This window comes from Lampetra planeri, chromosome 35, assembly GCF_965212315.1.
Source record: "Lampetra planeri chromosome 35, kcLamPlan1.2.h2, whole genome shotgun sequence".
NCBI lineage: Eukaryota > Metazoa > Chordata > Hyperoartia > Petromyzontiformes > Petromyzontidae > Lampetra > Lampetra planeri.
The window spans coordinates 5,784,384-5,797,920 of NC_136141.1; the positions used below are offsets into that span (position 1 = coordinate 5,784,384).

General features: G+C 43.7%; 1 protein-coding gene across 2 annotated transcripts in view; it reads left to right on the forward strand.

Annotated features, from left to right (window-relative positions):
• Nucleotides 1-13,537, forward strand: part of LOC144730341 (centrosomal protein of 112 kDa-like) — a 198,927-nt gene that overhangs the window by 67,579 nt on the left and 117,811 nt on the right. For both annotated transcript variants that reach the window (XR_013587810.1, XM_078611086.1), the window contains exon 20: nt 546-728. Coding sequence is in view for 1 of the 2 variants with exons in the window: in XM_078611086.1 (XP_078467212.1) it covers nt 546-728 (183 nt within the window). In the remaining variant the exon portion in view is untranslated. The remainder of the gene's footprint in view (nt 1-545; nt 729-13,537) is intronic.

The following is a 13,537-nucleotide window of genomic DNA, read 5'->3' on the forward strand; positions in this document are numbered from 1 at the left end:
ATCATACATGCATTGGACGTATCGTAACGTATCATATTGTACTGTACTCACCAACATTCTGTCCGTCGTATCGTATCGCTATCGCCATCGTAAGATCGAAATATCGTAAGTCGGACCATCGTAACTCGGGGACTATCTGTGCTATTGGTTGTCCACGATGTTCATCTGTCCCAGCCCTCTCCAGGGTCAGGTCAAGTTCAAGTGTATTTATTTAACTTGGAGAGAACTCAGGAGACCAGGATAGTCTCATTTGCAAGAGTTACCCAGGTTATCAAAACTACAAAAGCAAAACAATGAAGCAAATATAAATCGGCGCAAAAACAACTGTCACGTGAAAATTTTCAAACATTACACAATTCATCGTTAAACAACGCATTCCCTGCAGTGCAAGTTGGCTCGGGCAGATCACCTCCAGACTGATCAACGTACAACGACAATAATGTGACAAGATGAGTAGGGCCAACCTTGCTCATCGGACGAGAGGGCATTCATGTTTTGCTGCGTGAAATAGTATCATGCAAACGCCGTCATCCCTGGGTGTCCAGATCGTGGAGCTACGCCTACAGCAGGAGCAGGACAAGACGCTGGCCCTGCAGCATCACGGGGCGGACAAAGAGCGGCTCTTGAAACTGCACCAGGAGGAGATGGAAAGCCTGGAGGCTCGGTTGCGAGCCACCGCCATGGAGCAGGAGACTCACTTCCAGGAGAGGAGGAAACGAGAGGCGAAGGTAATTGCAGAATCACACCATTCATTTAAAACTATTTTAACTACTTTTTATATTCCCAGGTAAGGCCCACTGAGCAATACAGCCATTTTTCAGAAGGCACCTGGCCACAAATGATAGCTCAACGAAGTGACTTATCACGTGGAAAGTTATTGCAGCCTCATACTGTAAACGCATGTTATCTAAATGTGGAGAGAAAAACCGGAGGACCCGGAAAAAAAATCCACATGACCACGGGGAGAGAGAACATGCAAACTCCAAATATATGGGCGTCAGGGTCAGGATCGAACCCACGACCTCCTGTATACCACGCGAGGTATTTCACGACTCGCCAACATGACGTGGTCATTCACTCTCTCATGGAGATCCATTGAAGGATCTGCCTTGTTCATACTTGCATAATTTTGATGGCACTGCATTGCACTTAACTGTTTTAGAACATCACACAGTGACTGAGTTTGTGGTACAATGTTCTAATAACGGTGCCACTGCTCTCCACACGTATACCACACATGTCTGCATATACCACGCTGAGGTCCACTAGGTTCATAGCGTCGGGCGCTAATCACTGCAACACCACTCGCTCCATGCCCTTTTGTTAATGCAGGTTAATTCAATGGACGACATGGTCATTAATGAATAGGAGTTTTCGATGTGCAACTCTCACTTCCCATGGGGTTGAGCTGCCATTGTTTATTTAGTACCCTGGACATGCCATTTATGAGTTGGTGTCATGGATCGGTTCATTGTAAGTCATTTCTACAAGCTTGGGTTTCACTGAATACTGGAGTATTAAAATTAAAACACATTTTCAATATGTAGGTTGAGTATTAGTTAATTATTGTGATTCCATGTTGGGCAGAATGTGAGAGATAAGTGAGAACTTATGCTCCTCTACCTACAAAAATATTTTACACTGCATTTCAGGATCACAATATTTTACCAGAGTTTTTTTTAAAGGCAACAATATGAGGTCATGAAGTTCAAATTCAGCTCTTGATATATTTGCATGGCTGCAACTACCTCTTGTGTCACTTGAAAACTCCCGCTTTGATTCACGTGTTTCCAGAGGGCCATGTCAGTTCAGCAGAGAGCACTATGTACATATTACGCATGTATTTAGTTCTTCAGCGTCTCCAGATTTCAGTGCTTCTCCAGGGATAATTGGCTCTCAATCATGATGTGAATTGCACTCTCTGACTACCGTGTTCATGGAAAGAGCAACATTAGTTCAGCTCTCAACCCTAATTTTTCGGAATTAGTTTGATTCATAAGTTGGCATAAGTGCTGACATTTGTACCGTAGCAGATTGCATTTCCCCAGCCTTGTGACTTTAGTTGCATGTTCTGACAGTGTCACTTGTCTTCTACACCAGCTTTGGGGGGGGGGGTGGGAGCTTCCCTCCCAAGCCAACTCACGGTGAGCAGCTGACTGCTGTTTGTCAGCGCCGAGCAGGCGAAGGGTGGCAGGTGTGGGTCACCTCGTCCCATTGTTTGCCAGCCCCACCCTGCTAGCCTGCACAGTGACGCCAGCCCAAGGAGCCCAATGAGGCTGCGTCAATGTCACAATTTTACCGGCAACCGTCAATGGAAGAAAGGGTAATTTGCTGTTGGAGGGGTTACTGCATACATTTATGTGCGTTATGCACTAAAAAGCAATGACGTAATAAAATTATAATTCCCTTTGTCACTGCACTGCTGGATGAGGGCCTCCCTATGCCGTGTCAGTAATGGGGGGTTTTTGACCATACTTCACCACCCTGGTCAAGTTGGTGAAGAGTGGACATGCAGGCGGGACCAGTTCTAAGATATAAGTTACATTTATATAACAGTAATTAGTCCGATAGATTGCATTGAACCATGCAAATGTGGAAGCCTGAACGTTGGTTTTCCCAGCAAGTTAAAGCACTCAACTGACTTATATTTTTTGAAGAATGATGACAAGCTTCTGAGAATGAGATTCTAAGAATTGTATACTGTATGTGAGAGGGTTCAGAATATGGCACAAACAACAGTAGCATCAACTTAACGTCAGGCCATGAGTGTTCAAATGTTTTAAATATTTAAATGCATAACTCTAACACCACTTCAAAGACATGTACTTCTGAAAACAGCAAAGAAACGTTCATATAATACATGTTACATGTTTTAGGTAGCAGAATTGCATCAGACTACATCTAACACCTTCTGGAAAGTCGTATATGTGTGTGGAGGCCTCTATAGGGAAGGGGGAGGGCGTGTGTTGCTTCCCGGAAGAACCTGGGGAAAAAATAAGTTAATATATTTACCGGAGGGTGCCACGGTGTGGAGATGTTAACTACCTCACTCAAAAAATAAGTTCCCTATATAGGTCCCCGGACCACAACGCAGCAAGAGATTTTTTTTTTTTTTTTGTTCCAAAATTCTCGGCTCCCGGTTCATACTCGGCGTACACTGCATTGAGCGGGGCAGGGTCGAGAGAGTGGCCAACAGGGAGCCGCTCTCAGTCGTTGAGAATGGAACATTCTACAAACAAACTGAAGGCACCCCAATGGGTTATCCCTTGTCTCCGGTTGTCACCAATATTTTCATGGAAAAATTTGAGACGGATGCCATCCAGGCATCCATCTACGCCCGTCCTTGTGGAAGAGGCACGTGGATGACACGTTTGTCATCTGGCCACATGGCCGACTAGCTCTGAACCAATTCCTCAACCACATCAATTCCATACACCATCCCATCAAATTCACCATGGAGGTAGAAAAGGATGGCACGCTACCCTTCTTGGATGTCCTAAACAAAAAGAGACCAGATGGCTCAATGGGCCATTCTGTCTACAGGAAAGTAACCCATACTGACGCCTACCTAAAACCTGATTCCCACCACCATCCATCCCAGAAGAATTTCCTCATCAAACGCTACACCATAGAGCTCAATGTATCTCCGGACATCAACACCTAACCAATGAACTCAAACACGTACACCAAGCTCTCAAGGCGAATGGATATTCTGACTACACAATCCGCAAAGCCATCACCCCAGCCGTGAGGAAGGAGCCATCTGAGGATCCAATCAAAACCATCACCTTGCCATACATAGCAGGGGTCACCAAAAAGATTTCTAAAATCGTGAACAAACACAAGATCCAGGTCCGATTTAACACAGTACATAACATTTGTGATCTGATTCCATCTGTGAAGGACAAGATTCCTGACATGCAATATCCTGGCATCTACAAACTAAGCTGTATCTGCGGCAGCAGTTACATTGGGGAAACTCAGCGACATGTCTCGGACCGTATTCGTGAGCATAAGGCAGATTTGAAACACTGTAGGGCCAATACTTCTGCCGTGGCTGATCATCATTTTAATGTGGCTGGCTCACACGAAATTGATTTCTCTAAGACGATGCTACTTTGCAAGCCTACTGCCTGTCAACAAAGATTCGTTCATGAAGCCATCCATATATACAGACACAATTTCAACCGAGAGGATGGTGATAAACTCAGCAATCATTGGAAAGATGTCATCAACCACTTTGGGTCATGACTTGTCAATCAACCTCCACCGTCAGCAGTGTGGGTGTGAGGAGTGGGGTGCAGTGATTGCCTGGCGGCCCTTTGATTTGTTTAGACCCACTGCTGGTGCCGTTATTTTCTCCTGCATTGGCATTAGCTGCCCTGCCCACGCTGCTGTTGCCGCTGGGACACTTGGGCTACGCCCAACTCCAAACCTTTATAAACAGTTTGCCTTTAGAGGCTAACCCCCCTTTTCCTGATGACGACCGCTTGTGTTGCGATCGAAACGTCGTGGCTTTTTTTTCAGGCTACAGTCTACATTATAGACTGCCAGTACACTCACCAAACTTAATAACCAGGCTACAGTCTACATTATAGACTGCCAGTACACTCACTCCGATGAAGAACCAGGCTACAGTATATATATTTTTTATTCACTTTATTTTTATGATTATGTTTCTATCTACGTGACTTTACCGAAAGAACCAAAGAGTATGAATTCCTGCAGTCACGAAAGTTTAAAGTCAAAGAGAGGTGTTAATGTAGGTGAGCTTGGTCTCCGTATTTGGTCCGGGGTGAGTGCTGGAAAGACCATGTAAGTGGCAAAAATAGACTTACATCTCCTTCGCCACAATATACCCTGCAATTCGTGCCTGAAATCTTTTGTTCATGCAAAGTCAGTCGTATGGGTGTTGATATCTGTTGGTTTTTAAGTAGGTAGATCTGAGGTTTCCTGGTATTTAAGGTCAGACCAGATATTATTTCAAATATATTTTGAGTTAAAATCCCAACAAGAGGTTGGGTCAGCCCATCATCTCTCTAGGGTTGATTGAGTGTGTACTACATTGTGCCTCCCACCCCATGACAGGCTGCAAATGGAGTTGAGTGTGGCCCTTGTACTCATTTGAGGAGGAAGACATTTTTACCTATTTTAGAGTCATTGTTTATGAAGTCATTGTAGAATGCAATTAGATCTTAGCGGTTGCCATTTACAGACCCCTGCTATTGCGAATCATAGCTTTTTTTGAATGATCGCTTTCTCAACATTTTTTTCACTATCTCTCTGCTCGTTGGGAAGTTCACCATTCTCCTCTGCTGCCCCGTATTACGAAGCCCCCTACCCTCAAGCAATCATTGCTCTCGACTTACTGCCCCCTGTTCCAGTTCAGCCTCAAGACCTTCTTTCCTTTTACTGGTAGGAACCCACTGGTTCTGCTAGAAAAATGTAACAATGCATACTAGTTATCATAAAATGATAATTGGTTTTTTACCCTTCTATCTGGCAACAAAACTGACACCTTTTTTTTACAAGGAGTCATGTTTGCATAGACCACAATACCTGCAGCCATAATGCAAACAAATAATATAACTCTGATAATATATGCACTGTCCTCGAAGTTGATTGGTCCACACCCGAGACAGCTTTCCTTAGAGCCTAGTCTCACATGGGTTGGACCAGATGACGCCTTTTGGCGTTGGACCAGATGACGTCTTTTGGCGTCATCATCATCAGCCATGATATGTCCACGTTTCCATAAATTGACACAGTATGATCCATCTCACATCATTATTCAAGCATTTTGTTCCTAAAACAGTATTCTTCATAATATATATGAAAGTAATAGTTTGGCTCTGTAGCTAAGTATACATGTTAAAGTGCTAATATATACAAAATTAGTACCACAGTGTTGTGATGACGCTTACTCACTTCGAAGCGAGTCATCTATTTCTAACACTCGTAGCTATACAAATAGTTTGGTATTAGAAAGTCACCACAACTGTTACCTCCGTGACCTCTGTCGACCGAATGGGCGTGAGTCTTAGTGTCTTCTAGGTATATTCCTGCTCGTCTCTGGTTGTGGCCTTGAGTTATAGGTGGACATTCCACATTCCCATAGTCGGGGCCTACCTTTATTGGACAAACACTCTTGATTTCCCACAAATTGGTACAAATTTTATTGACCCACAACTAGGATTGAGCTCGTAATATTTTTCGATTTAAAGCTTTCGTGACTGCAGGGATTAATCTTCTTGGTTCTTTCGGTAAAGTCACGTAGAAGGGAAGTAATAAAATAATAAAAATAAAACATAATAAAATAAAATCATTCTCACGACGTTTCGGCTACAACGCAAGCAGCCGTCTTCAGGTGAAGAATGAGGTGAGGAATGAGGATATTTACATTACAATTGAAGTGCCCTAACCACATTAGTCCTCAAGCTATAACAGTCATTGTCATTAATTGCACAAGTGTACAGTGTATAAAATATCAAATTTAGATTTACGTTTAAAGTATTTTTAAGCAAGTGATCAAACATATCCACGTGCATGTGAATAACTTATCCCAAGGACTGGCAGCTGACTTCAATTTAGATTTACTTGGTGTTTCAATGGGGGTTAAAACATTTTTTTGCAAATAAGCCTCTCGGACAGTTTAGAGGGTCGTGGGGTTAAAGTCACATGGCTTTGACATGTGTGATGTGGGCGACTATAAGTAATGGCTTAGAGTGGCCCTTCTCAGCTCGTAAGGTCACACACCAAAAGTGGGCCATCAAAGCCCTCTTTACCAAAAGGGTCATGACCCACATGGTCAAAACACACTGGCTTAGGGTTTTCATTGCTTAGGGTAGCAAGTTGTATGGATAGGCATGAACAAACATGCATTGCACGCCAACTAACTTTATAAAGAGGGCCTCACTCACTCCTGTGACACGCATGCATGATACACGCGCTCGGCTTTTTTGGTTGAACACTTTTTGTTTATTTGCTCACCGCAATTCACTCTTTTGTCAGAGTTATATTTACCTCTTCTCCCAAAAGCAGGAGAGGAAGCGATGAGATGGCAAATCAAGTTTTGGGATAAGTAAAAATGGGCGGGGGGGGACGAAATCATTTCCAGCCTATACATTTGCATAAAACCAAATCGTCCACTCAAACAATAAGGACGTCATTGAAATGATGCAGTTAAATACAGTTCAACACTTAACTGATGATGTATATAGCTTCACACGTAACGTAAGGTTCTTAAATGAATACCATAATACGTTCCACCAATGTCGTATTGAAAAGCACAGCACGTTAATCACCGTGTAGCATTGACTGTAAAGTTTTGAGCTTGGTGGTCATGTAAAATAGTTTAAGCAGTAACCACAATTTAAATTGGCATTTCTTGTGACAGGCTATTACAGGCAGCTGTATAGACAATATTGACAGAAGTTTTGTGAAACTAAAACTCAGCAAAGCGAATTAAGGAAAACAAATTAGCGAAGCCTTTTGCTTTTTCGATTTCAAATGCCATTTAAAGAGAGCAGGGATATTAAACTGAAGTTGAAAAATTTGAGAGGAAAAAAACATAATGGAAAAGTTTGTGAATAACTTCAAATATGTGGCAGTACTTCAGAGTCATAAACATACCGTTCTAGGAAACATGTGAACACAAACAGACTTCCAAACACACACTTTGGGAATTAATGAGAACATTTTAGGGTGTTATGTTGGAACAGCACGGTTAGTGTTCAGCCTTAGCTTTTATCCTTGCGCCCCCCCTAGCCCCCAACCCGAGGACACTATCCAGAAGTATGCGTATCCGCCTAGGGAAATATTCAGTCCCACAACACCAGTGGCAACACTGAGCTATTGTGCGTTGAGTGTTGATATCTAAAGTAGCCGTCTCCAGAAAAACTATACCAAGTCAGAAAAGTTGATGTTATTCTGACATTGTACATAGAATGCCTGAATATCTGCACACAAAGTGATTCACTAAATTAAGTTGGATTGTTGATTCAAATAAGGGAGAGTTTTGTGCTCTGAAACTGAAAGATTGCATATTCTTGGATTGTACAGCACTGCGGCAGTGTTCTACAAAATTCTGTATTTTATGTGCCCTCTGTGCATCGTAGTACACTTTGTTGATGGGTTAAGCAAGTTGCGTCTCTTAACACTTGGAAAACTTTTCAAATGTTTCCCAAACAAATTCACATGCTCTTCTGTGCATTTGACTTTAGTGTTGTTGTTGTGTGTGTATGTGTCTAGCCAAGGTGACATGTGGACTGTCGTCTCCTTTCATTGGCTTACCTCCTCGACTGTGGAGCTCTGGGGTGGGGGTGGGGTGTCCTAGGTGGATTGAAGTTGTGCCAAAGTTGATGTGACACTTCTATCACAAGTAAGCTAGCAAACAAGAATGCTTAGCTGTTCACAAGTGTATCGACAGGTCCACAACACTTTTAAAATCCAAATCATTAATACGTTAAAAACTGCAGCGATTGTTTGGTCACAAGTTACGTAATTTTACACGTGCAATCCATTCATATTTGCGCACACTCTATAAAAGCCACCATTTTCCAATTTTTGTTACTTAAAAAGTAATTCATCACAACAACGAACATTAAATACATTTATAATTGAATTCACTTGCAAAGCATTCTTTTCAGCATGCGCAATGTGAGAATAGTTGAAACGTTCGTCACCTGCATTTCAGTGCATAAATTATATTTTAAGGGGTTCAACTTGCGTTCCGTCCATCTTTAATTGACGCATTTGTCCTTAGTCCAAACCTGCTTCCTGCCGGCGTAGGTTGCGTTTCCGCGAGCCGCGTTCAATATTAGTTTGTGATCGTATTTTTTTCGCCGTTCTTGAAAAGTATATTGTAAAAACCTCGTTGGAAATGCACAGCGTGCCAATTTAGGGCATCTGAGGTGCGCAGTTAAAATAGTAAAAGATTTTTACTTAACATTTATAAAGCGCAGTAGGATTTCGAAATCTGAGCAACTGCGTCGCTGGGCGCCATTTTTCTGCGCAGCAGGATTTCGGAAAAAGGAAGCGACCGCGTCAGAAAATTGTGGATTTTATTCCGGCAGGACTGGCAATCGCGAAGGGGAGCTTCCATCGATGGAGGCTGTGAGCCGAAATGAGCGTTATTTCGCTTTGTAGCGCAGCAGGGCTTTGCAAACTCCGGCGAGTGCGCTGAGAAATACTGTTTCTGAACGCAGCGGGATGCGAAAACTCGAAGCGGTACGCAGCTTGATACGCGCGAAGATCCAAATTCTATTTTCATGCGCTGTAGGGTTTCAGATGCTTGCGCGAATGTAACCTGACGCAATGGCCCTGCCGAACAGCGCAGACAAAAAAGCGGCTTTGGATTTCTGCTGAGAATACCCTGCCGTGCTGTTATGTTTTTCTGGACGGCGGTTCCCCAGAAACGCTAAATGAAGGGGCAGCATGGGCCGCACGAGGAAGGAAGGAAGGGTGCACGGACGCTCTTTAGCACCTCCTGCCTGCACGAGGGCTTTAGATGTTTCTGGGCACCAGCAGGACGGCTCCCCCCGACAAAAAGCCAAGATGACGCTTATTTTTTCATAGATGGATAAATCTGATTACGTGGAACCATAAACTGCAGGGATTTTTAACAAAAGGCCCCTTTCTTGTGAGGCCCGGCTTGCGACGAAGCCTCCTGGTGCTACGGGAGCCCTCGCGCCGAGCCTCTGATGCGGCGTTCAGCGGGCGGGGCTATGGAGCCGCTCGTAGGTGCAGAAACGGCGCACGCGAGCGACATGCCGAGCAGAGTGCGGCCTCCTGCCGAGAGCATATACAGGCAAGGAATATCGATAATCCCGCGCAACAGTAGCCTAATTATTTGTAGTGGAAAAGATCGGGCGACACGAATGGTGGTAAGAAAGCGGCGGGTTTTTGGCTCGTTGGCGGTGGCCAAGGTTAGGAGGACGCGAACAATGGCTGCAGGCTGCTGGACTCTGTGCACATTTCGCTGTCCTGGCAGGTGGGCACATTTTTACATTTCATTTTGAGTGTCGTATTCGAATCGGGGTGCTTGCTTTAAAATGTTACCTAAATACGCGGCGGCGCTGTTTTTGTGAGCTAATTGCGCGCTGTTGCAGTGGACTAAGTCTGCGCCATATTTTTTCCCTTCCCCTGCATGTGCACATTTTGTCGCGCTGCGTAAAATTTCCACGGCGTTCATTTAAAGAAATTTAAATCATTAATTTAGGCAAAGAGTTACGAGTATCGCGATTGTTTTTGTTTGTGTTTTTTCCCCCCGCATGCCCCAATTCCAGTGCTTTATTTATTTAATTGTCCATTGGTGTGGGGATCGTAACACTGGAAGCCAACATGGCCGCCAGCAGGCTCGTCACGTGACCGCCTCCAAGTGGCTGCTGCCGAGAGGGGCGATGAAGGAGCGTTTTTCCGCTGCCTTTTTGACAGATGGCGGATCGTACCGCGGTGGGATAGCGCTGCTCGGAGATCACCGCCGGTCGTGCTCGCACTGTCAGTGCCCATGACCCGCTCTGCTTGCTTCTGTCCGAGATGTGCATCTAAAATAAGAAATATACGTGCACGCGTGCGTTTTAAAACGGATAAATATATAATTAAAAAAAAAACCATCGTGAAGAGCTCTAATTAGCCTTTGTCACACCCCTGAGGTTTTGATGGTCTTTGGAACCCTGTTGATAGCTGACATTCATTTTAAGTCATTTTCCTTTTTTTAATTTTATTTTGTACTTTTTTGCTTTTTTCCCGTCGCTTTTTTCCTGCTTTGCTTTTTTTCTCGACTCTCTATACCCCATCCCATCTTTCAGAGGCACGTTTCATCACATTTTCAAATATTCACTTTGTTGTTTCCCCACAAAGTGTGTTGCGGGGTAATTGGCTCTAAATCAAAGTGATGTTTGCAGTCAGATCTCAGCTTCAGCAGTGCCAGGGGAGAAGCTGGGTTTTCGGATAAAAGGGATCGCAGGCAAAGCCAAAATTTACTTGCCGTCTGTCTTTCTTGCACTGTCTCCTGTCCCACTTTTTTTTTATTTTGCATCACCACGCAGACAGTACATTTCCGATTTATTTTCCCACAACGGCAGCTTGTTTCGCGTTGGTAAAATAATTTTGCGCAAATCTCTGTGCTCTGACGTGACTTCAGAGGTGTTGTGCATTGCAGCATGTTTCGTTGCTGTGTGGAATCTGTTTATAATTTACAGAGGTTGGGAAGGTTTTTTTTTTTAATATAAAAATACTGTATATTATGGTAATGCATGTGATTGGAAGACCGTATGGGAGAACTGACTTCTCAACAGCCAATGTAATTTTGATTCTTTGCAATCGCTTGGTTTGTAAATCTCACAAGCGATATCATAGGCATCGTCAGATTAAGGATGCAAGTAGAGTGATAACCGTGCTGGGTTCACAAAACACTGCGGGATAAAGCCAGTGTCTGTGGATCAATTATGATTCAGCGTGAGAACGCACTGTGTGCGTTTACCCACTGCCAAAATATTTAATCGGTGAGCGTGAATGTGACCTACCGAAGGCTTGTTATTATTTTCATGGCAATGGACACAGTGGAGTACATCAACGTACATTGCAGTGTACTGTGTGCATCATGCGCCTTTTGCAGTAAATATTTAGCAATCGTTTTTTCATGCAGCGAGTGCAGAAATTGCAATGCAACACAACACGCAGCAGCGCACGGTGTTTGTTAATCGGCTTCACTCACAGGCTCTGTTTGATGTTTTTCTGTATTTTTTGTCTTTTGGTTTCTGCGTATCACAATCCACTCTCTGCTCGTGTCCCAGATTTTTATATTTTCCTGTACAGTAGCTGGCGCATCTCTGCCTGCCCTCGTTGCACCGAATTGAAAGAGCAGCTTTCGCTAAGCTGTGACTGTCACACCATCACCGCTCACGCTCTTTGCAAATGCTCTATCCTTTTAATCTCTGTCGCTTAGGCAGATACATTATTGGACTTGCCATTCACAGGGCATACTGTGAGCTGGTGTGCATGCTGCGGTGGTCTTGCATATGCAAGCTGTACTCTCCATTCTGAAATGCGTATCATCATAAGAATGTAACCTTATATGTGTCCTAGGTTAAAACATGTAGTTGAGGTTTTGTTATTTTTGTATGCTATGCTTCATTATATGATTGTACCGAAGGTTTTTTCACTGCTGATTTTTTCTTCTTCACGTCTACGTTATGTCCGAGTCGCCATGGAATTGGATGTACTTTGGCAATTGAAATTTGTCCTTGCTGCTTTTAAATATTCGCCTTTCGCAGTCTATCCAATTTTAAATGAGAATTGTACTCGTCATATTGTTGCGAGGGCTTGCAATTGATTTTCATGACTAATGTTCCAAACACTGCCACTAAGTCTCATCCCGTTAAAATGGTTCCAAAAGAATCGAGTACCACTTTGTCGGAGAAGTCAATAGCAGTCGTCCTCTCAAGGGAATAGTTCCCACTTTGGGAATGTGGAATTGTCATCACTCAAATGGAACCACAAGACCTGTTCTCATTTGCTTCTGTAGCCCGTGTAGCACTCAACTGAATGGGTCAAAGCACTGCACTGCAGTGTCGACAAGAGTTGGGCTGTCATGGAGTGGCCAGACTTGGCATTATGAAGTGAAATAAAGTTTTCTTTACGGTCGCCGTCAACACGCAGTATGGAACGGAGTGTGTCGGTGTCACCCGACGGAAATGTTCGTGCGGTCAAGCCCCGCACCGTTCCGAGCTGTGTGGGGCATGTCGACGGGTGCCGAAGCAGACCAGGCTTCACGTGAGGGTACTAAAGCCTCATAGTAACGTTGGTCACATAAATGGCATGATTAAGTCGCGAGCCCCCATTGACATGACTGCAGTGAGACTGGCCATCAAAGTAATTCATACATGGATTTACCTTTTTGGATTATACAATTTTCCCCAGCATACTGAATAAAATGGAAATGCTTTTAATGATCACGGATTAAGTCTCTGTGCACATTATATTTATGCAGAACTGCACTCGACATAAATTGATCACTAGGCACATTAAAGCGAATACACGTGTCAATATTGTGCCAGCGGTTTTGCTTTGGTTTCAGAATGGTTAAAATACATAAAACTATTGCAACAACGTGTATTTTTTCTGCTTGAGGGTTCTGTTATTAAAATGGTATTTTGCGTGTGCCAAAAACCCATTCATGTTCTGAAATGCTGAACTTTGTGCATGTGTCTTGGGTGTTGTGCTGGCCACCCACCCTCTCATGTGCTATGCTGGCCTTCATAGGTGCTTGCTAAAAGCACTTTCCCCAAAAGTCTGTTAAGGCTATATGGGGATATTTGTCTTGGTGTTTCGGGGTCCCTAACTCTCTGCTCACAATCTAGATTGAAAACTAATTTCTTTAAAACTGCTTTTTGTGTTTAGTTTGTTGTCTTCCCGCACCTCCGATTAGCATGGTTGGTTATGTACGGTATGAAAGAAGTTCAATATACATACATAAGGACATTTAGGCCCAGGTAAAGCTTGCGTGGCCGGGAGTCGGAGGCATTGCCTATTCACC